The sequence below is a fragment of the Pararge aegeria genome, chromosome 3 (assembly GCF_905163445.1).
Source record: "Pararge aegeria chromosome 3, ilParAegt1.1, whole genome shotgun sequence".
Classification (NCBI taxonomy): Eukaryota; Metazoa; Arthropoda; class Insecta; order Lepidoptera; family Nymphalidae; genus Pararge; species Pararge aegeria.
In genome coordinates this window covers 4,117,196-4,140,956 of record NC_053182.1, presented here as the reverse complement: position 1 = coordinate 4,140,956, position 23,761 = coordinate 4,117,196, and the positions used below count along the sequence as shown (strand labels likewise).

The 23,761-nt window shown below is 35.0% G+C and overlaps 1 protein-coding gene across 1 annotated transcript in view; it reads right to left on the bottom strand.

The window, feature by feature from the left end:
* LOC120636942 (zinc finger protein chinmo) overlaps positions 1-23,761 on the bottom strand; it is a 48,533-nt gene that overhangs the window by 4,803 nt on the left and 19,969 nt on the right. Inside the window, exons 3-4 of the mRNA XM_039908521.1 lie at positions 1,766-1,989; positions 353-663 (exon numbers count right to left, since the gene is read on the bottom strand). Of these exons, the coding sequence (XP_039764455.1) occupies positions 353-663; positions 1,766-1,989 (535 nt within the window). The remainder of the gene's footprint in view (positions 1-352; positions 664-1,765; positions 1,990-23,761) is intronic.

Below are 23,761 nucleotides of genomic sequence, written 5' to 3'. Positions count from 1 at the left end.
TAAGGATAGGCTGTTTATAACTCTTACAATGCGTATACTTAAGTTTAGTATGCCTATCCTTAAGTTTTTATAATAGTAATAATAACCATTTTTTTCAGGCTTCACCCATAAAAATTTAACGTCAGTTCAACAAGTACATCAGTAACAAAATTAAAATAAATGCAATTAAAATAAATACATGTCAAAAATAAATTAATTAAAAATTCGTTTATTAATTTAATTTATTAGTTTAATTAATAAATTAATTATAACTCGTACTGGTTGTAAGATATAATTGTCGATGTAGTCTTCAAAAAATACATATTTCGAACATGTTAAGAATACTTCTATATTCTGTGCTATAAACACCTACCTGTAGTTCCTAGTGTGTGGACTCTGAGACGGCGAGGGTTTGGGTTGAGCTGGTCTGCGGTGCGTAGTCGAGTGTATGGGCAAATGGGCTGGTGGGGCGTAACGGCCCATGGCTCCAGACCCTGGGTAACCGTACGGCATTGCGGCGAATGTTGTTGGATGGGGTTGAGGCTGGGCAGAATCTTGGACGTCGCAAGTCCCAGACCCGGAAACTGGACTCGTCTTAACGCGGGCCTGGTGACGCTCTGTAGATTGCTGTGTTTGTTGCTTCACCCAAGCATCGTTGGACATTTCCATTGAAAGTCCCTTGACCTATAAAGTACGAAGAAAACCATGAACATTGGACATACAACAACAAAAACATTTTTTTTTTTATTTTTTTCGTGTTTTCTCTTTGAATTTGTGCAACAAAGACTATTTCTATCTATGTATAATAAACATCTTATAGGTAAATTACGAAGATAACAAATTTGTGTTTAGTACATGATCGGAACGTAAAGATCAAATGATTGAATATATATATATATATATATATATATTTCTTTATGTTACTCTAGAAGTTACCCTTGACTGCAATCTCACCTGGTGCCAAGTGGTGATGCAGTCTAGGATGGTAGCGGGCTAACCTGTTAGGGAGTATGGCAGTTACATTAAACCCGTACCCCTCCGTTTCTACGCGACACCATTATTTATTATTATTATAGCCTATTTATTTCCATAATAAATTTGTATCAATTATTAATACATTATAATATATGTGCATGTATAAATTAAATTCTTAGTAATCTATATAAATAAAAGAAAGTTGTGTTAGTTACACCATTTATAACTCAAGAACGGCTGGACCAATTTTCATGATATTTGATTTTTTGGATTTCTCTTAGACCGGAATAGGTTAATAAATATTAAAATATAACATTCATAAAAAGTAGGTAAGGTTCAGAGCCGCGATACGAAGTTCGCCGGGACAGCTAGTAAATAATAAAATCAAGTTTCACTATGGACCCCTACACGGGTGAAGGCCTCTTCAATTTCCCCCACGACTGTCTGTCCTTTGCTTTACGCGACAACTTACCGGAACGATTAATCGCTTAGCGGCACATCCTTGTCGGTAGAGTGGCAACTAGCCACGACTACCAGACAAAAAGAATATAACAGCCGTACCCCTTACAGCTCGCTTTTAAAACTGCATTATCACTTGCAACCACGTTATATGCAGCCAAAGTTAACATGTAGTGGAAAAAATAAATAAAAGAACAAAGTGTAAGGAAAAGAGCAATCTGCTGAGTTTATTGCCGGCTCTTCTTAGTGGAATCTGCCTTCCGAACCGGTGGTAGAGTCACTACAAACAGACTTGACGTTTGATAAGTGCTTATTAATTAGGCCTACTTGAAATAAATGAAATTGAAATTACCTGCAAGTTCTCTCCGCTCTTAAGAAAGCTGGAAAGCGCATCCTGACTGACGTGCACCTCTCCCTTGTACATAAACTCGAGGAGGGCCTGCATGTTGTCGGCTGTAGTCGCCTCGAGGAACACGTAGCAGGCGCCAGCATGGCTGGGCGGTGCCGTGTCAAACAACTCCTGGAAGTGCTTGCTGCAAGCCGCCAAGATAACCTTGTGTGCCTTGAACTGGCGACCTGTAACGAAGAAATATAATAATAATAATAACGTTTAATTCAGATAAAAATCCATAGCAACAACTTAAACAATTATCGTATCCTAATATATATAAATCTCCTGTCACAATGTTTGTCCGCGATGGACTCCTAAACTACTTAACCGATTTTAAATTAAATTGGCACACCGTGAGCAGTCTGGTCCAACTTAAGAGATAGGATCGCTTAGATCCTTAATTATAGTCGCAATTTTATTTAATTGCAAATTATTTGTTTATAATTAATTGACAGTCACATGTTATACATATATATACTACTACTATATATACTCATTTAAGGCTTAGGGATACTGAATACTTTAAAAACAAAATCAAACGCAGACGAAGTTGCGGGCAACAGCTAGTTTACTATATATTAAAATGTTTTTCTGAACTTAATGTGGTGTACAAATGTAGAGTATAAATAAAAAAATATGCTTTGTGCTGCTAAAGGGGGTTAAAATTACTTAAACTATCAATAATCTGGGTAGTTCTTATAGTGAAAAAAGGATATGAATTAATGAATACACTTTTATTGTACACCACATAAACATAACAAAATATAAGTAAAAATTTAACAAAAAGTATACAATTTGGCGGCCTTATCGCTACATAGCGATCTCTTCCAGGCAACCAAAGGCGTTAAAAACAGCTCAAGAAGAGAGGTAGGGTAGAGGATATGTTATTTTTGACTCAGTGGCTATTCACCTTATGATTGCGATTCAGTAAAATTTAAGAAAATAGTTTTTAAAGTTATTTTTAAAGAAAATTGGTAGTAGCTTATAAAAAATATGTAAAAAAATAAGTGTTACCTCTACCTATACCTTTTTTAAGTAGGTTTTTTCTAAGTACTAACAAAGTTTTTTGGGATTAAATAAAAATTACTGTATAAGCAGTACCTACCTACGTTCCAGAGTATTTTATTTATTTTCTTCTGACTGTCACTAAATTTTTTTTTAAATATATAATAAATACTCTCCAAAAAGGTCAAAAGATACTAAAAAACAGCAAATTGCAATGCCTTAAACTTAAATCGTATCCGGTCACGAATCCTCAGCGCTATGGTATAAGAGATTTGTTCCCAGCAGTCTGACGTAGGAATAATAGGCTGATGATGAAAGTATAATAACCATTAGTGTAATAATAAAAAAATATAACTAAAACACTGATCTTAAGAACCCACTAAAAAGTTTGTGTTATTTACAAATTCTCCACATCGTTCCTATACTTTAGACTACTCACATTCTTACGTAAATACTTACCTATTTGAATTTTAACAAATTTCGTTTATAGAAAGTTGGTCAGTAGTATGGTAATAATTCCACCAGTTCCTAAAGGTAATTAAAAAGAGTATCTGTTCAGCTACACGTGCCAAGCGTGTCCGTAAACAGGATTTGTAAGCCGAGAAGGCCACCTGCATCGGGGCGAAAGACAGAAGTGAGTTGAAAAGAAATCGCCGGCAGCATAAAAAGCGTGCCAAATAATTCAACTTAAGGTCTTCAGACACAAATATTCAACTACTTAACTAACTGACGTAAATCTTGTACACGGACTACTTATTTGCGACAACGCTCAATTTAAATGCCACTAGCATTTAAATTCCCGATCGTTCAATTCTGGAGCCATACCTACATACATACTAGTACTAAACCAACGTATTCGTTATGAATTCAAAACAGTAACAAGCAAAACAGTGAAAATATATAAAACAGTTTTCCTGTGCTTGTAATGATTTTGAGTCCATATATGGCACAACAAAGCTCAATTGCTTAAATGTTTATGATCATGATAAGTGATAGTGAAGTTGTATAAAAAAAGTAAACCAAAATTGTACGTAGAATTTATGATTAATACAAGTTAAATAGGTTAGGTATTGAATAAAACTTGAAAAACCTAAAAAGAGTTTCCTCCTTAGAATAATTAATGAAACAAAATAAGTAAAAATGTAGAGTAGAGAGGGCATGACGGCATTAGATACCATCATGCCGCTTCCCGTGACGTACGACATACGGGTTGATTTTACTGCCGATGTTTCACCGATGTTTCTTTCTAAACCAGGGTGCCATAATCTCGTAAGTCTAAAACTAAGCTTGTCGAACATAAAATATAATAGTAGAAAATATTTTTAAATAATTGTGTAGTTGCAAATGCATTCGCGGCGCCTACATCTGGCCTATTACGTCAGCTCAAAACAAAATACGCTTCAGCCTTGAGTTACCGTCATACGTCAAAATGTTGTACAGTACAATGTTTACGCACACACACAGTTAGTGAACTTTAAACTGAAATAAAATACCACAGGGATTTTCATCCTTCAGATTTCAAATGCTTAGGATTTAAAGCGCACGTCTGTCACGTCTTAATTGCAGTCTTAGTGAGTAGAGGGCTACCCTGGTTTAGGGTGTGGCCGTAATATTGAACCAATATTCAGTCAGTTACTATGCAGCATCGTACCGGAACGCTAAAATGCACGCACATCTTTGTCGGTAGGGTAATAGTAAAAAAACACCGTTAAAGTCAGACAAAATAAATAAATGATCACGTCTTTAGGACTCGCCACAATAAAGCATTACTAAATCAATAAACCAAGATTATATATTTCATCGATTTTTTATATATTATAGTATAATAAGAACCCTAACATAAAACTGAGTAGGTATATTATAATAATAAATCAAAAATTAATGCGTAAAAACATGCGTTTACCTTCACATAAAAACCTAGTTTTAAAATGTTACAAAACAATTATAACTGTGTGTTTGAGGGATATTAGAGCGCCTATATTTTATAACGTTACGTCACACCGCGGAACAAAAACGCACAACCTTGGGAGTTCCGTCACACGTCGATTAGGCTGAGCACAAACGAGCTATACAGATATAGTGCAGTACAAACGTACTTACTGTAAAAATAATGTTTTGTTTTTAACGTACTTTTTCTGTTATCAACTTCTTGGTGTGAAATACTTACTGTAGTTGTTGGACAGGCTGGTTGCTATTAGTTTATATATAACTTTCACAAAAGTGATTAGAAGCTGCAAGGAATATCAATTTTACTGTATTAAATATGCTTTTATTTTCGTCCTTCCTTTTTAACTAGACAAATTACTAAAGATAGATGTTATGGCAACTATCCAGATGCCTCAAACTGACTACTGCTATATTTTATAACTAGCAATTATTAGTGCTAAGAAAAATTGTTTTTAAGCTTCGCTAGTCAAAATACATGATATCTTTATTTAATTGAATGACTCCAAACATAGCTGTACTAGACTTAGGCCTTAGCCGTGTTAAAAAAGTTAAAGGCAAGTTGTTGAATTATTAACGGTTGATTCAAAAAGTACCTGTATACAGAATCTGTATTATTTCACCTATTTCAACAAAAACAATAAGCCTTTTACTAATAAATAATAATAGACACCGACGCTTAAATATTACGTAATTTTATTAGAGTTACTAATTCAAACCTCTATTAATAATGCATTCATATCCAATCTGCTATAGGACAAAATATGCTCGGATTATCGGATAAATAAAACTTGCATCAATTAAAAAACATTTTATTACCGTTATTAAAAAAACCGTTTAACGTTATTAATTAACCTAGTCTGTAAGTGACCTGTTGAGATAGTGCGTTCCGCTCCTACGAACTCTGCCCACGGATTATAAAACACTTCCTTGTTCACTATTCGTTTCGTAAATAAATTCTTGCACTTTATACTCGCACCCAAATTTATGTTAAGTAATTAAATTAATTTGATGACTTTTTGTTGAGTTATTTGTTTGTTTAGTCTCTATTATGTTACGCGGCAAGTTCGAGAAGGAAATAAATTGCCCTGAACATAACCATAGCATTTTCAACCGGACGAAGTTTCTTTCAACAGATATCAAAAATATGGCTATCTAAAGGATATTCATTGTATTGGGCGCCAATGTAAAACACCTCTACGTTGGGAGCAAATGTAAAAGACCCCACGTTGGTAGCCAATGTAAACGCTCCTACGTTGAGAGCTTACGTAGATTTGCCCTCTTTGGCCTTTGGATGCCAGTTATTGTGGACGTCAGTCCGGATAGGTCTGGATAAGTCGAGCCAGTATGGGTGACAGATACAAAATGCAAACAACTCGGCGTTACAGAACAATGGTTTATTAACACAATAGAGTTTATGTACAGAAGGATCAAAAATACACGTAACAGATGAAAGTTTTAGGTTAAAAAGTAACAAAAATATGTATAAGGCACGTAAAAAATGTAGCGAATGGACTAGAGTAGTTTTTTTTAATGATTTACTACAAGTTAGCTCCTGTTAGCAATCTCGCCTGAGAGGATTTTTTTTCGACACACGAAACACCGGAGCTAATACCACGAGAGACAATCAATCCTACAGTCAATTTCTATTGCTAAAATCCGTAGTATTAATGTTCTTCCTATATAATAAACTAAACTGAAAAACTGGTATTTGAAGTGCTTTACTATTGCATACATAATAGTCGGTGTCACTTGCTAACAATTGATTTATACAAAAATGTATGTACTTTTTAGTTGGTATAACATTTATATCGGTAGTCGGTTTTTTTTTTGAATTCTTTGTGATAATAAGATTGTGCTCAACATACTACAATAACGAACGCATAATCATTCGGTAATCCACCGAATGTCAGTCGCCTTGGCAATGGCCTTACGTGCTAACTTCCTTAATAAAACGGCGCCGCTGTATAAATAACAATCATTTTTAGGGTTCCCCTCTAAAACCGTAAAAATTGAACCCTCGTGGAAAGACTTTGCCGCCCGTCCGCCCATCTCAGAGAATTATTTCACCAACTACTATAGCTATTGGGTATAAAAGCGACCCACTAATATTTAAATAAAACAAAACTTCTTTTATAGTTATAATTGATGGACCAATCAGAAATTTAAACTAGTTTTTTTTTTTTTTTAATTATTTTTGTAAATGTGTTTCTTTGTATTTTGTTTTTGTGTGTGCAATAAAGAATTTATTATTATTATTATTATTAAATTTAAACAGAGCACACATAACGGGGCGTTAGGGGACACGTCTTCAAAAAGTGCCGCCATGTGTCCATCTACATAAGGCGTAGGTGTTAAGCCTCATCACGCATATGCCTGTAATTACACCGGCAACGTAGAAAGATAGTAATCTTTTTCTAATCGCAATTGTTAAAATTATTTAAATAGGAAAATAAACAATTTTACCAGTAATCTGGTTTAGATAGTTATTTTAGATATCAGCAATAAAAATAACGGCATAATCAAAGTTTGATATGCAGTTTTATATAAATGGAATTCTTGTTAATTACGTTAAGATACGTTTTACTTTTTCGACTGGAGTGCGGAACCTTGGGAGCACGTGTATGATATCGTACTTGGCCGATATTTATTTATTTTTGTCTCAATAACTTCAGGATAATCGCCTGTTGAGTTTAAAGTATAGATAACATTATTATTGGCAATTATATGATGGTCAAACTTCATAAATTCATAATAGGTATTACATTTATGATAGTACTCATCCATGCAAAGAATGACGATGGAAAGATGGACTTTGGGGTCCCAAGGTTGGCGATACCGCGTTGGATAACGCACTGTAGTTAGACCACTTTTTTTGCTTGGTGGAAAAGCTTTATGGCTACCTTATATACCTATCCTACCTTTGGGTAGGATGGAGGTTATATGGGAAAGCTCTAAAGGTATATACACCCAAACTAAAACAACCATGGCATGGCCCTCTCGTTGGCTTTGTTAGACGCCCGGGGTACCCATTGTATACTTACCGGACGTCTACCAACCAACCCAGCAAATTGCTTGGGCTCAAGCAAACGAGGAGAGGATCAGGGTAGCTTAAATCCAGTACAGTACCTCAGACAGTAGAGGCTTGGAAAGTGACGGGTAGCTAGTAAAATACCCGCTGCCGCCAGAGGGAAGCTGACGAGCGGCAAACTGCTAGATGGGCAAACAAAAATACCCACCAAGCATTTTCAAGAGTGGACACATTAGTAACATACCGGTTTAAATCCGTCTATCTAATTAATAATAGTACAGTATTTCCGAGCGAGAAAAAAAAGATGCGCGTCGTCGGAATATGTCGCTGGACACAAGACCGTGGAGTATGGAAATCCTTAAAATGATCTATGTCCAACATTGGACGTCTGTCAATCAATCAATCAAATCTTTATTCAGTTTAGGCTATAGTTAAATTTTTTTGTTTTATAAATATAATAATAACACTTATATTAATGAAAAAAAAACTACAATGATCAATAATTAATAATTAAGTTCAAGTAAAGTGTATGTTATAGCCTTAAGATATATAAAAGCATTAATTAATTATCGGTTGAACGTTGTGAGATACTTCAAGTTTGGCGGCAAAACTTCGATAGCAGGATGTAATTACCTCCAGCTGAAGCCTAGACTAGACCAAAGAAGACCACAACGATCGGCACTCCACCGGGAAAGTCACCATATGGTTCTATTACCGTTTTCCAAACTACGTCAATGAACGCTTATATACGGTACTTACGTAGTAATACTATTATCTATTCTGTGGCAAGGTTTCACGTGCACCCATCACGTGTTCCTGTCGTTATCTGATAATTCTGGCCGCTTATAAAGCCTAGGCGTAGTCGCTCAGACGAATTTCGAACACGAAATTTAAAATTGGAATACGATGAAGAATTTCGAGCGCTTAACTCAAAATAGGAGTTCGCTTAAGAAATCCATATGACGTCTTCCGCATGTATTCAACAGCGTTTGGTACTAAAATTCATAAGCAGCAGAAACTACGTAAATGGCATATTTTCTTAATTAATTACAGGCACATGAGGCTCACGCCTACGCCTCAGATAAGAATTCTATGAACGGACTAAAACCTGTGTAGAAGATAATTGGTGCTATAGTTGAACCAAACATAAGTGACAAGAAAATAGGAAATAGAAATGCACCCTATTACATATATATTTATATAGGTATAAATAATATTAGTAAGGATTAGTGAATGACAGAATCGTTATTTATATACACAAATCATAAATGTAATTATTTGTTTGTATAATTAGTATTTTGTCAATCATCAGCACATTATAGTTGACCGGCCATTTCCTAAGAGTCACGAGCTTTTACTATGAAGAAAATGGTATTTCAAACTAAATGCCAAAACATTACTCGGAAATCAATATCAATACAAATTCTACTAGTGTATTTAGAAAATATATATATGCGAACGTTTGGATTAATGTTCAATCATCACGCCAAAACGGAATGGAAGAAATAACCGTTTTGGAACTCATATTAAAAAAAAAAAGAGTGTGTACTTATGTACACGCGTTAGAAGTTATACTTCTTTGGCGTATAAAAAAAATAACTAAAATGCAGTAGTGATTAAGGATAAATATTAAAATGAATAAAAACGGTGATCGGTCGTACCTCGTCTGAAGTAGACGTGTGATTCTTTTTAATTACAAAATATCTAAATAGTGATCATCAATTCTAAACCTTATGTCCTCAAATTTAAAGTTCAATTACCAAAATATCAGTGATCGTAATTCGTTCCTTTTAACCATACGTACCAAACTTCAAAAATCATACATCGAGAGCGACGTGCGCGCAAGGGCCACTAAGGGGCTCCCTTCACCCCCTCGGGGAACGAGTATAGACTGCTAATTTTCGTCCCGCTCGCACAGCGCCTTGATACCTATTGTGGACAGCGATAACCGAATCTCTTACGAAGTTCGAAAAACATTGCTGCATTTCGGCCCGATACAAAATAACTTAGCCTACGTTTGCGTGCAGTGTATACGAAGCGTAACGTTTAACACGCAGTGAATACCTAACGCACCTCAAGTAAGTGCCTACAATGAGTTTACTACGTCCAACGACAAGTACAGCAACTGGCGGTGGATCGCAACCGGACTTATCTAAGCTAAGTACCATGGAGACGGACTCTACGATAACTCTTCGAAAGAGGAAACATAATTTTGAACACGATTGCAAATGTAGCATTGAATTAAAAGAAGTGCGTTCTGAGTTAAGCCGCATGGCTTTATTATTGGAGAAATACACTGATGGTAATGAAAAAATTCTGACAACAATGCAAAATAACATTATTGAAGTTAAGGCTCAAATGGCCGAAATTAAAGAAACCTCTGAAAAATCAACTAATTTAATTCAGGAGAATATTACCGACATCAAGGATCAAATAGGTGGCATACAATCATCATCGTTAAATATAAAAGTGGAACAAAGTAAAATCAAAGCACAAATGGCTGCACTAGAGACAAAGATTTTGGCGAGCGATAGCAGAATTAATACCATAGAAACCAATATTGAAGGATGCGCATCTGCTCCATCGGGCAGATGGGAACCACGAACGCACCTAGACGAAAAGCTGATACGTGAAGTTCAGGAACGCAGCGAGAGGGAACGAAATGTCATCATTGCAGGTCTTCCCGAACAAACGACAGCTAGCGCCACTGAGCGCGCATCCAAAGATGAAGCCGATGTCATTCAAATTACTCGCTCAATAGTTCATGACGTCCCCCCGCCCGTTAAAGTTATACGAATTGGTAAATACCGCGATACGAAAACCAGAAGAGTTAAAGTTTGCTACGAAAGTAAGGTTACCGCAAAGCAGCTCCTGCGTGCTAAAGATAAGATTTCAGAACCCATCAAAATTTACTCGGACCAAACTCCGGCCCAACAAAAGCACTTCCGGAATTTAAAAGAGGATTTGGCACGTCGTGTGGGTGATGGAGAAACGGACCTGACTATTAAGTATATCAACGGAATACCTAGCATCATAAAAGTGAACTCAAAAAACTCCCCCCATTAAATACGGCCACGGACACATCTACAAGTGTTAAAAACACATACCAACTACTCACGAATTATGAAGACTTACAATGCTCTAAATGTCGCCTAACATTCTTCTATTTAAACGCCAGAAGCATATGCAAAAAAGGCAAATTTGATGAACTTAAATGTATACTCAAGGCTTTGCCTACAAAAATTCATGTAATCCTACTTACCGAAACATGGATCAGTAACGAAACACAAGCACTGGCATTGCAACTACCTAACTATACTCACTACTATAATTATAGGCCAGATAAAAAGGGCGGAGGAGTCTCTGCATACATACACAACAACCTGAAACATTCCATGTCCGATTCAGAATACCTAGACGGAAATAATTACTTATGGATTCGACTAGAAAATTACTCAGTAGAAATTGGCATTATATACAACCCAGGTCACACAAATTACCAAAATTTTCTTGAAACTTTTAGCAACCAATTACAAAAAAGAAACAGAGCGATAGTATTTGGGGATTTTAACATAGATCTATTAACAACTAACAAACAGACTAAACAATATAAGTCACTATTAAATGAAGCTGGATTTACAATACTAAATAAAATCACAAAGAAGTACTGCACAAGAGAGTCTTCAACGCGAAAATCGATTATAGATCACGTAAGTACCAATCTAAAGAATGATTATTTCCACATGGCAATAATTGAATCCGCTATGTCGGACCATAAGCAAATTTGTATCGAACTAAAAAAAATCAGACAACCACCAAAAATCAGAACCCAATTTGAAGCAATAGACTATGATAAGTTGCAATCCACGGCTAAGGAAATTAGATTAAATAACAGTGATGATAACTACATGCTTCTCGAAAATAGTATCAAACATCATATAAATAAAAGTAAAATAATAAAGACTAAAATACTAAACCCACCTCAAAAAGACTGGATATGTAAGGATATAATTGATGGAATACAGCAAAGGAATCTACTATGGAAAGAACTCAAGTGCAACCCGTTAGATAGAACACTGGAAAAAAAATTTGAAACATACAAGACGGACTTAGCTAATTTAATTAAAAATACTAAAGACATATACTATTACAATAAATTTACTCAATTAACTAAAAAACCAAAGAAAATGTGGAAATTAGTTAATAATCTAGCCTGTAACACAATTAAAGAAAGCCCTGCACCTTCAAAACTTATAATACAATCCAAACATATCACTAATGCTAAAGAAATTTGTGAAGAATTTAATAAATATTTTGCAACAATTGGACCTCTGTTAGCAAATGAAATACCAAAACATTATCACGATGATTACGAACAAGCTTTACCTCAAACAATGACAAATTCAAAATTATTAACTCTAGATCCTTGCAGTTCCGACGAAATCCTAAAAATCATAAATAGCCTTGATTCGACCTCTAGTACCGGCCTTGATGGAATATCTACTAAATCAATAAAATGTATAAAAAACCTCATTAGTGATAGGCTTACAAACTGTCTCAATAAATTGTTAAAACTGGGTAAATTTCCGGATTCCTTAAAAATTGCTAAAGTTACACCAATTTTCAAATCAGGGGCTAAAACAGACCCAGGAAATTACAGACCGATCTCTGTATTGCCTACTATTTCCAAAATTTTTGAGAAAATTATAAATAGCCGTTTGGAACAGTATCTTAAAAGCATTGATTTCATTTTTGAACGCCAGTATGGTTTCAGACCCAAAAGCAATACGTTAACGGCAACAGTGGACCTGGTAACAAAAATTAAATCTAACATTGACAACAAAAACATAGTTCTTGGCGTGTTCATTGATTTAAAAAAAGCTTTCGATACTGTTAGCCACAGTCTCCTCATAAAAAAGTTAAAACACATTGGTGTCGATGGCACAGCGCTCCAAATGTTTCAATCTTACCTCACTAATAGATTTCAAATAGTCAAAATTAATAACGCCCAAAGTACAAAACGTCCAATCACATGTGGGATTCCACAAGGCTCCATAACAGGACCTTTGCTATTCTTGACTTATATAAATAATATCCGCGATATAGGCTTACATGGGCATGTGTCTTTGTACGCGGATGACACATGTCTGTTTTACTTTGGCTCCTCAATACAACAAATAGTAGCCCATGCTCAAGAAGATTTAAACAAATTATTCTCTTGGTTCCAATATAATCTTCTTACAATAAATATATCAAAAACATGCTACGTTATTTTCAAATCAAGAAACAAAGTAATTCCTTCTCATGACGCACTAAAAATTAATAATATAATAATTCAGGAGAAAGCTTGCGAAAAATACCTAGGCCTTAGAATGGATAGTGGTCTGACGTGGAATGCCCAGATTGAACATATACGAACAAAATTGTCATCTCTTACTGGCTCGCTTAGACGAATTGTCCGGTGTATTCCACGCCAGATACGCTACACCATTTATAATTCTCTAGTCAAACCGCACCTACTTTATCTAATACAAATATGGGGCAGCGCTGCTAAAACTAAATTAGCTGATCTCCAAATACAACAAAACAAAATTATCAAAGTTCTATTCCACTACAACTTTTTAACCCCCACTTCACAAATATATAAAGAAACCAAGCTAATGACCATAAAACAGTTATACATTTATAATACATGCATTCTTCTTAGAAAAATTATAAAACGCTCACTCCATACTAGCCTATCGTTCATAACGTTGAAGCAACTGACAGCACGTCCCCTTCGCACGCGCCGTGCAAGTCTTTTAGTTCTACCTAGGACTAGAACAAATACTGGAAAAAAAATGTTCACGTATGAGGGTGCACAGCTTTACAACAACTTGCCGTCTACTTTAAAACATGTAAACTCATTTCATGTATTTAAAACTAAGCTATCGGAACATATTATCCAGAACTACCCACCTTAAACTCAAATACATGAAATGAGTAATACAACTTTTTGTAATTACACATTACGATCGACACTTAGATATTTTAATTATGTTACTGTTAATTGCTGTTTCCATGTAAGTGACTTGTGTCTTTTATGGAAATAAATATCTTTAAACCTAACCTAAAAACGATTTTATTTAAATAAAAAAGGTTTTTTTTTACGTAATAATACCTTTTTATTTATTCACACTGTTTGTACTGTAACGAAACACGTGTTCTAAATATAAAATTACTAGAATATACAACTTGAACCTAGTTATCGATTTTCATGACACCTGGAACTAACTTTACTATGTAGAATTCAGGTGTCGTTGTGCGCGCGCATCGTAAAAATTCACTCTCATCATTTTTCTCCATCGGGCTAAAAATAAGTATAACTTCAAAATGACACGGATCGAATCTTTAATCTATAAGCTAAATAAAAAAGCCATTGAAAGTCGAAAGTTAAATATTGCACATTTTTAAAAGAAGAACGCTTTGGCTTAGTAGCTCAGCTATCATGTAATACTGTGAAAGCCTAAGCTTTTGAATAAAAACTATTAAAATATCAAATAGTTTATTATAATTTTGTTATTCAACTTGTATTATAAAATAATTTGCCAGACGTAAAGTATGTGTCGTGTGATGAAAAAAACAAACGGCTTTTTACGCATTTGGCACAACATTTGCCCAGCAGTGGACGCCCATCGACGTGATTAATGTTTTGAAAAGCACCTTGATAGCTTTGCCAGTTACAGTCGAAGTTGCGGGTGGCAGATAGTTTAAAATAAACGCCTATAGTTTTTTTAATTTAATTTTGTTAGGCTTAGCGAATCGATAAACTTGATAATTAATTAATATATCCGTTTAAATTAAGAGTTATTCCGATTAGCATTTTTATTTCCAAACCAAAGGTCGTTATTTTAATGGTAACTCAACTGACCTAGGCCTAGAACGTTTAGTTTTACAACCTATAGTAGCAAGATCGTAATCACAAAATTGTTTCAAGGACGCTTTTTATAACTTTTCAGATGTTACTCGTAACTTTGCTTGCGCTAATAACAGTAACATCCAATTCAATATTAACTTCTTCATACAAATATTCATATCCTTTTTATAACCCTTAAAGTTGTTATTGCAAATATAGCTTAAAAAGGTATTATATTGAAAAAAAAAACTGTTAATCTAAATGCTGATTTTGTCTTTTTAATAAAAGTAACCGACCCCCCTCCTCACCCAGCGAATGTCGTAAGAGGCGACTAAGGGTAAATAACACAGAACGGGCAGTAGCGTCCTTTATGCTACTACTACCATATACTGCGATTACCAAACCGGACTTCCCATTCCCGTTGGGAAAGTTGACGGGCTATTGATGATAGCAAAAACAATTCTGTTGAACGAAATAAATTCTCTTAACTAAACTAAAATACTTCTATCCAGTATATATAAAAGTTCCGCGTTAGGCAAATAAAAAGGAATAGAAGTTTACTTCCCATTTTCTCTGATACCCTAAATCCAAATGTTTCATATTAATTTAAAATTAATTGTAAATTATTATTTTATTAATTGTATTGTGTTATTATAAACATTGTAGTTGCCAATATTTTAATTGTACCTAGTAGTAACAATTTAAAATTTTTAACACTACCCTGAAAATATTTTGCATGCCAATTTGGCGTGGTACAGTTAAGATCTGCATATATTTTTTCTGGTAACACCTATTTACCTGTATCAGCAAATAAATAAAATTGAATTGAAAAAAAAATTGAATTGAATTGAAAAGTCACTACAAAAACACAATAAGATGAGACATCCATACAAATTCCAACCCCCTTTTCACGTTAGCCTGGACAGAAAAACCGATAAATATATTAAGTTTCGCTATGTTTTGATTCATATTATTATGGCTAACAGGTAGCTACTATTTGAAATCACTGACAGTCTCTTAAATTTTATTTATCTCCATACATAGGATAAGTAGTAAGTAGAAATAATAAGTAAGGATTGGAAATGATATGGCGCTGAGACATGTTGACACCATATTAAGACTTTAAACGTGCTGGTGCTTGCGCCATCATAAGTAACGTATGACATGTAAAAAAATTTTGTTAACTTTTTTTCAAGTCGGTATGTGTTGATAATCGAAGAATTGCAATTGCTCTCGTCCTATGCTGCCAGCCTGCTTCTTGCAACATATAAATGAACAGATTATTTATTTATATAAAAAGAAACGCTATTATGGGAATGTATAAACTCTCGACGTTGTGGATTACACGGACCAGTCCCGCGTATGTAAGCGTCCAAAGACATCGAAACAAGCTCTTCACATTTTTGTATAACATTCGTACATAAAAGTTTTATAAGAAATAATTTAATGGATTTGAAAGTTATTTATTTGCCCATGTGGGTACCGTGTTTTCTGCTCCCAAGACGGGCTTTAAAATGTATCAAAATAAGAAATAGTTTAGATATAATTAAGAATTGACGTAGATACAAAGTAACATCATCAAATAATCGTAGGTTATTCTTGATAACTTCCCATTTTTTTGAGTCGGTTAAAGAGGCTTAATACGGGTATATATTTTTAAACATTTCTTCGGCACGAACAAGGTTTAATAACAACATCCTTGAGTTTCATTGTAACCAAGCACAAATGTCCTTTAGTGCGATTTTAATTATATCGATAATGATCGCTTTATTATTGTAAATTGTTTTTATTCGTTTTTTTTGTAGATTCCTTAGTATTCTATTTCAATCGCCGCCTTGTGTGCTTTCCATAAATTTTGATATTATGCCTTTTTACTATTCTTAAAGCGATGTATATGTCTGGTTGAAAAATATTAAAGATTTTTTTTTTGAATTTTTATTATAATGTTTTACATCTGCTATACCTTACATCAATGATCCCGTTTTGTTATAATCAAAGATGGGCACCCTACACTAGAACATAGAGCAAAGAATGCATCATCCATGTTGCGCGAGCGCACGTTGCGCGCGCGCAGGCGGTAACGAGGAAATGGACGCACGACATTGGTCGACGCTTGCAACATCGACATTGGCCCCATTCAGAGACCTACTAACGCTTATCTAGCGCCGACTTTTGGGATATTTATACAGCGATACACGGTTTATAGCTAACAGAATGAAATCTTGAAGGCTATCGATTTTTTTACTGATCTTATTCTTTAGTTTATTTTAAAGTTTAGTTATAATTCAGAATATATTTTATTGAATTGAAATATCTAGTTTTAGACAAAAAAATGTATTGTAACGTAGTCAAAGTACGAAGTGAACCGCTAGTTAATTAGGTGTAAATACTAAGTTTTGAAGTTCACTTATGTTTGAGTATGCACGTAACTAAATCTAGCTTTTAGGTTCATCGACGTTAATTTGAATGTGCATACACAACGTTGCGCTTTGTTATGCTCTAATGAAGCTTATTCGCCAAATACGTATGTACTAAGACCCAAGTTATAGATTCGGCATTAAAATTAGTTTTTAATATTCAACTAACTATAATGACTAAGGTGCTGGAATGGCAGCCCCGTACTGGTAAGCGCAGCGTTGGTCGGCCCCCAACGAGGTGGACAGACGACATTAAGCGCGTCGAAGATAGCCGCTGGATCCAAGCGGCTCAGAACCGTGGAACTTGGAACTCCCTACAAAAGACCTATGTCCAGCAGTGGACGTCTATCGGTTGATATGACGATGATGATGATGAATGACTATGGGTCTCATAAGAAGGCTTAGAGTCACACTGCGGGCGATGGAGAGAGCAACATTAGGAGTGTCTCTACGTGATCAAATCAGGGATGAGGAGATCCGTAGAAGAACCTGAGTTACAGATATAGCTCAACGAGTCGCAAAGCTAAAGTGGCAATGGGTGTGGCACATATCTAAGAGAACCTATGGACATAAGGGTTCCAGGGTGATGGAATAGCGACCTCAGTAAAAGCAGCGTTGGTAGACTCCCGACGAGGTGGACGGATGACATCGCTCGAGTCGCGGAGACGGTTGCTAGACCCAAGCGAAACAAGACCGTCTAGTATTTGGCAGTCCCGACAAAAGACTTATGTCCAGCGTTGGACGTTAATCGGTTGGTATGATGATGATCAACTAACAATTGAAAATGTTTCAATACTTTAACATATAGCAATATCGAGCGCCCTTTTCATTACTCATAGATGTAAACGTTCCGACAGTGAAATTCACGTCTTTTTACATACTAATTATATAATTCACCTTAAAAAAATGCAGACTTTTTACATACCCGCACGGATTGTGTTCTGCTTTAAAATAACATTATGCTACAGGGTGGAACCGCGGGGAAAAGCTTTAGTTACTCAAACTAATAAATAAATTGAACATCAAGGCCTAAACTAGGAACCAAACAAGTCATGTCTGTGCCTGTGCGCAAAAAAGTAGTCAGAATTTAGGTCTTTATTGTATATCAAGAACCACATAACAATATGAATAATTAAACAACACATAGCAAAATAGTTGTATAATTTGCAAAGTTTTTCGCCTAAAAGCGACCTCACAGAGGTCTTCTAAAATACTTCACGTTCCTCTCCAAAGCCTTAATATGACAGCTCCAATCATTAAATTTGGTTTTGTAATGTTGGCCGGAGTTGACCGCTGAATGGGTGTACGATTTCAAAGTTTTGTATTTCGACTTCACATAATCTTCCGTGACTACACTGTCGGCCTCGGTCATTTTATCACTAACAACTCATAATATTCACTACAAAAGAGTTGCACTACGTTATCTAGAGCGTAAAGACTGCTTCCCAATAATTGTGGATACTACAAAGTGAAGGGACTTCAGACAAATAAACAGATACGGAGTACGGACATAAGAACGGACAAAAGTCCAGGCAGCGTAGGTTTTGTTATAGAATTACGTTTGGTTTCTTTTTGGTATGGTACCCTAAAAAGTACCGACCTAAACCCGATACTTTGGAAGCCAGAATATTTCGCCTGAAAATACACTAAGCTGTGCGTAAGTGTGCGTGAACAGGATGCAAGTGAAAGCGACGGAGTCGTAGGGGGGATTGAATAACCCCGTTTCCAGGCACACCTACACACTGCGTAGACGTGCTACGCTGTGTAGGGTTGTCAACTGCCGAAATAAGGCATTCCAATTTTATTAATGATACCACACTCAATCTGCTCAATATGAAATACCAAAAAGCGGATTCTACGAGACACAATCACCATTAAATAACTTAATCTTTTTTTAATTGGAAATATCATCCAATTATGTTTTGTAAAAGGCTAGATGCCTTCGCTAGACGCATTGTTAGAAGTTGAAAAAAAATACCTAGTATGTAAATAAACATAGCTAGCATAGTTATAGAAAAGGGTTTAACTATAGGTGGAACACAAAGATAAAATCAAGCAGAAAATAAATATAATTTGCTATTTTCTAATTTTTATAATATGTTGAGTAAAGAAGAAACTTTTCTTTTTTGATCATTTTATTTTTATTGATCATTAAAATGTAATAATTAATACCTGATTCAAAACTAAACTTTATTGAACTCCATTTAATCGACGTACGTCAATTTGTTGGTAATAAAAGTTCTCATTAAGTACTAAAGAATACTGAAATAACTCCAACTTATCAGAAAGTAACAGTAAATTAATTGATCATTAAAATAATAAAATATAAATATACGATCGACAACCCTGATCCAACGAGACGTCTGTGTGCGCCTCCCTATTTCAAGGTCGGTGCGGGCCGATAGAGCGAGACAGTTGTACCACCCCCGCTGAAAGTGCAAGTGAAATGCGTGAAAATCAATCTTGCACGGAAAGGAGGAGGGGAGGGGGGCGAAAACTAGGTGAACCGTTTTACGCCTGTGCGTGCGTGAAACGCAAGCGAAAGTGAAGGAAATGTGCAGCCAGCTATATATAATGTTTCCGTACGTCCTCGTGTATTATTGCTACTTGAATTGTTGTTATTAGTTTTCACATAGTTATAAATTTACCAGGAATATACTATATCTGAAATCATACTAGAAAAAAACGGATAAATGCTATCTAAATTTCGTGAGTAAATTATCTTAAAATGTTAATAAAAAATTGCATTTTCTGACCCTTTTATAAGTTAATTGTAATTTAGGTGATTCTGTTTTGAAAATAAAAGAACTAAGAAGAAACGGCGAAAACTTCTCTAATTTAGCAGCGACTTTATTAAATAAATAATTCAATTCAAAATTCAAAATTCATTTATTTCAAGTAGGCCTAATATAAGCACTTTTGAAACGTCAAGTCTGTCTGTTTGTAGTGATTCTACCACCGGTTCGGAAGGCAGATTCTACCGAGAAGAAGCCGGCAAGAAACTCAGCAGTTGCTCTTTTCCAACATCAACAATTTACATTTTGTATTTTAACATTCATTTTTCTATCTTGTGAGAGCTGAAAGCGGAGCCGGATGCTTCCAAGCAACCTTGTCATTAAAAAATTCATCAATTGTATAGTAACCTCGCTCTAATAAATGTGTTTTAACAAATTCTTTAAACTTGTGCATTGGCAGGTCCAAAATCACCTTAGGAATCATATTATAAAAGCGTATACTCAATCCCACAAATGATCCCTGTACCTTACGCAGACGATATGCAGATGACACTAATTTATGACCATTTCTTGTAAGTCGACTGTTTATGTCCACTTTTTGTTTATAAAGACTAATATGTTGTCTTACAAATACTATATTGTTATAAATATATTGTGAAGCTACAGTAAGTATGCCTATTTTTTTAAACTTCTCACGGAGGGATTCACGTGATTTAAGTTTATATATTGACCGTACAGCTCTTTTCTGCAATATAAATATAGTAATAATTTAACAATATACTTATATTCTTTTTGGGTGTCACATATTTATTTACGTGCCATTTGGTGACGACAGAACATAATCCATATGTCACCACCCCTGCTCTTCCCGCGGATGTCGTTCGAGAAGACTAAAGAAAGATAACGGGCCACAGCGTAATCTATCACCACCATCCACTACCATCTACTGCGATCATCAGCGCATCTGCCTATGGGGCAAACCCCTCCGTTCAGAGAGGCCAGCAGTGGACTTTTATAGACTATTTATGATGATAATTTTGCTACATAAAAATTTGTATTACAGAAAAGTCTTAATTAAATTATTTTGGCAAGCGTTTAATTGTTGTGTTTATAAATTGTATCGTGGTCTTTTAAAAGATGATTAGATATACAACGTTTTTTTTTCTCTATCACTCATCAGTAATTTGACACTTGAAAGATGAAAACAGAGCATTCGGTAACTTTAAAGTAAATCAATGAATATACTACGGTGTGTGTATACACTTCGCCATCTAGTCCCAAATTAAGCTTAGCTTGTGTAATGGGTACTAAGATGACTCATGGATATTTTTATGAATAATATACATAATACACAAATAAACACCCAGACATTGAAAAACAGTCATGTTCATAACAAAAAACATTTTCCTGTTGTAGGAATCAAACCCACGGCCTTAGACTCTGAAAGCAGCGTCGCTGCCCACTGCGCTAATCGGCTACTATGCAACCGATTTACACCGTCTATTATAGTAAATTTAATAGTTTTACATCACATTATAAAATTTGCATACCAAGCACATAATAAAGCACATTATTTACTCGTTCATGTATATCTGCAGAAAGGAGTGGGTGGTAATGTCCCTATTTAAAATTAATCATACGACCTAAAATATTATGATAATTATTTGGTCAGAGTAAATTTAGTTTAATGAAGTTGTTCGTGTTAACAGTTCATTACATAAACAACGAAAATCAATACTGAAAACGAAGATTCATGTAGCTATATTTTGAATATAGAAATACATACCTATCTGAATTCAGCAACTAACTACGCGTAACTATGGCTCAAAATTATGAAACCCCCCAAACTTACCCCGAAATTCACATACGAGCAACTTCAAAGAACACATGAATTTAACCCTTTAACACACCCCAATCAATAGTAACATCCCTGCACCCCACTGGGGGTAGATTAGGCCCAAATGCACAACTACCCGGGCGCAACCCCCCAGGGTGGTTTTGTTTTACGTATAATGCACTTAAATATAGAGGAGGCGTAGGGTGTTGCGGTGTTACCAGTAGCCACCCCACCCTCACCTCCCCTGGCCGCAACACCTTGATTTCTGATGGAAACTAAACCACTTCGATATGTGCGTCGAAATCGATTCGAATCGTAATGAACGTTTAGCTTTAAACATTAATGAAGTTAACCCACACAAAATTTCATATGCCTACACAGTTTTATTTGCTGATGTAAAACCAAAGTCTGAATTGGTATACTCGTAACATCAAAAAGCTTGTCTAAAAATACAATTTTTTTATTTGAAAAAAGCTTTTTTTACATCTTTTAATATTAATGGTAATAGCGGTATTCGATAACTAGGTAAATCGTAATAAAAGTATTTGACAAGGTTAAAACAATATTTGTTAACTAGGTTAATGATAATAGCAATATCTTCTCTCAATCAAGATCAATTCTTAATGACAAGGTTGCTTGGAAGCATCCGGCTCCGCTTTCATCTCACAAGATAGAAAAATGAATGTTGAAATATAAATGTAAATTTTTGATGTTGGAAAAGAGCAACTGCTGAGTTTCTTGCCGGCTTCTTCTCGGTAGAATCTGCCTTCCGAACCGGTGGTAGAGTCACTACACACGGACAGACTTGACGTTTCAAAAGTGCTTGTATTAGGCCTACTTGAAATAAATGAATTTTGAATTTTTTTTTGAAATATTCGTTAACTAGTCCTCGCCTACTCTGTTAGGTATTAAAGAACATCTCAGTAATTTATAACAAAAAATTCGTAGTAAATATATTGTGTTCTTATTCAATTTTGGAACTACAGTTTCATCGTTCGCTTGCAGCAAGAAAACGCCTTATAGCGTTATATAGAAGATATTAAAAGTAATTGTCAATGTTGTAACAATATTTACTAAAATTGTCAAGGTTATAAAAATATTCGTTAACCAGTCCTCGTCTACTCAATCAAGTATTAAATAATATGTCAGTAGTTTATAACAAGAAATTTAGTTACCATATTTTGTTCTTATTCAATTTTGGAACTATATCTTCGTTGTTTGCTTGCAGCAAGGAAACGCCTTATATCGTTATAGAGAATGTATTAACATCGCATCCCAAAAACAGGTCTTGACGTCTGGGGACCCAGGAGCTGGCGCTTATTTAGCCCAACGGCTAAGTCTAGCAATTCAAAGGGGCAATAGCGCCAGCAATTTTGGTACCGTGAACATAAGTGAATAGTTGGACCACTTATATTTATTGTAAATATTTATGTTAGTTTGTAATTATTATTATTTGTTTTCTAGTTGTAATTATATTTAGGACTACTTGAAATAAATCATTAGAAGCGATACAATTGAAACAAATAATTTAAATAATAAAAAAAAAAAAACTTTATTTTCAATAAGATTACAAAAATCAAATGCTAGTGGTCTCCACACTAGGTTGCCTGTATCGTGGAAACCAAGAATGACTCTGTCTCATTTAGATTAACATAGGACTAGGAGACTTCCTTTTATGATCTAAATATTTATATAAGCATATAAATAAAGATTTAAATACGAGTAAGCCCAAACTTTATGTATTATTTACCAAAACGTAGTGAACTGCATATACGAGTAGGTATCGTTTATCTATATTTACTCGTATCTATGATAAAAGTGCTATCTATGATACGTGGACAGCTGGTAGAGCGACTATACTCCAGGAAATAGTCCAATGAGATAATGCCCGTATGTCTAAACCTACTACTTATCAAATTACTAGGTGTCGGAGTCGTGGTTTGCCCGCGCTTATTTTTTTTTATTTCATGAAACAGGTATCGTTTTATTTCGCTGGCTGAAGGAATAATTAATGTAACCTTATATCCCGAATACGTCTGTGTCCAAGATATAAGGTTACGCTACGCAATATTTCGTCAAGATATTTCTAGCCC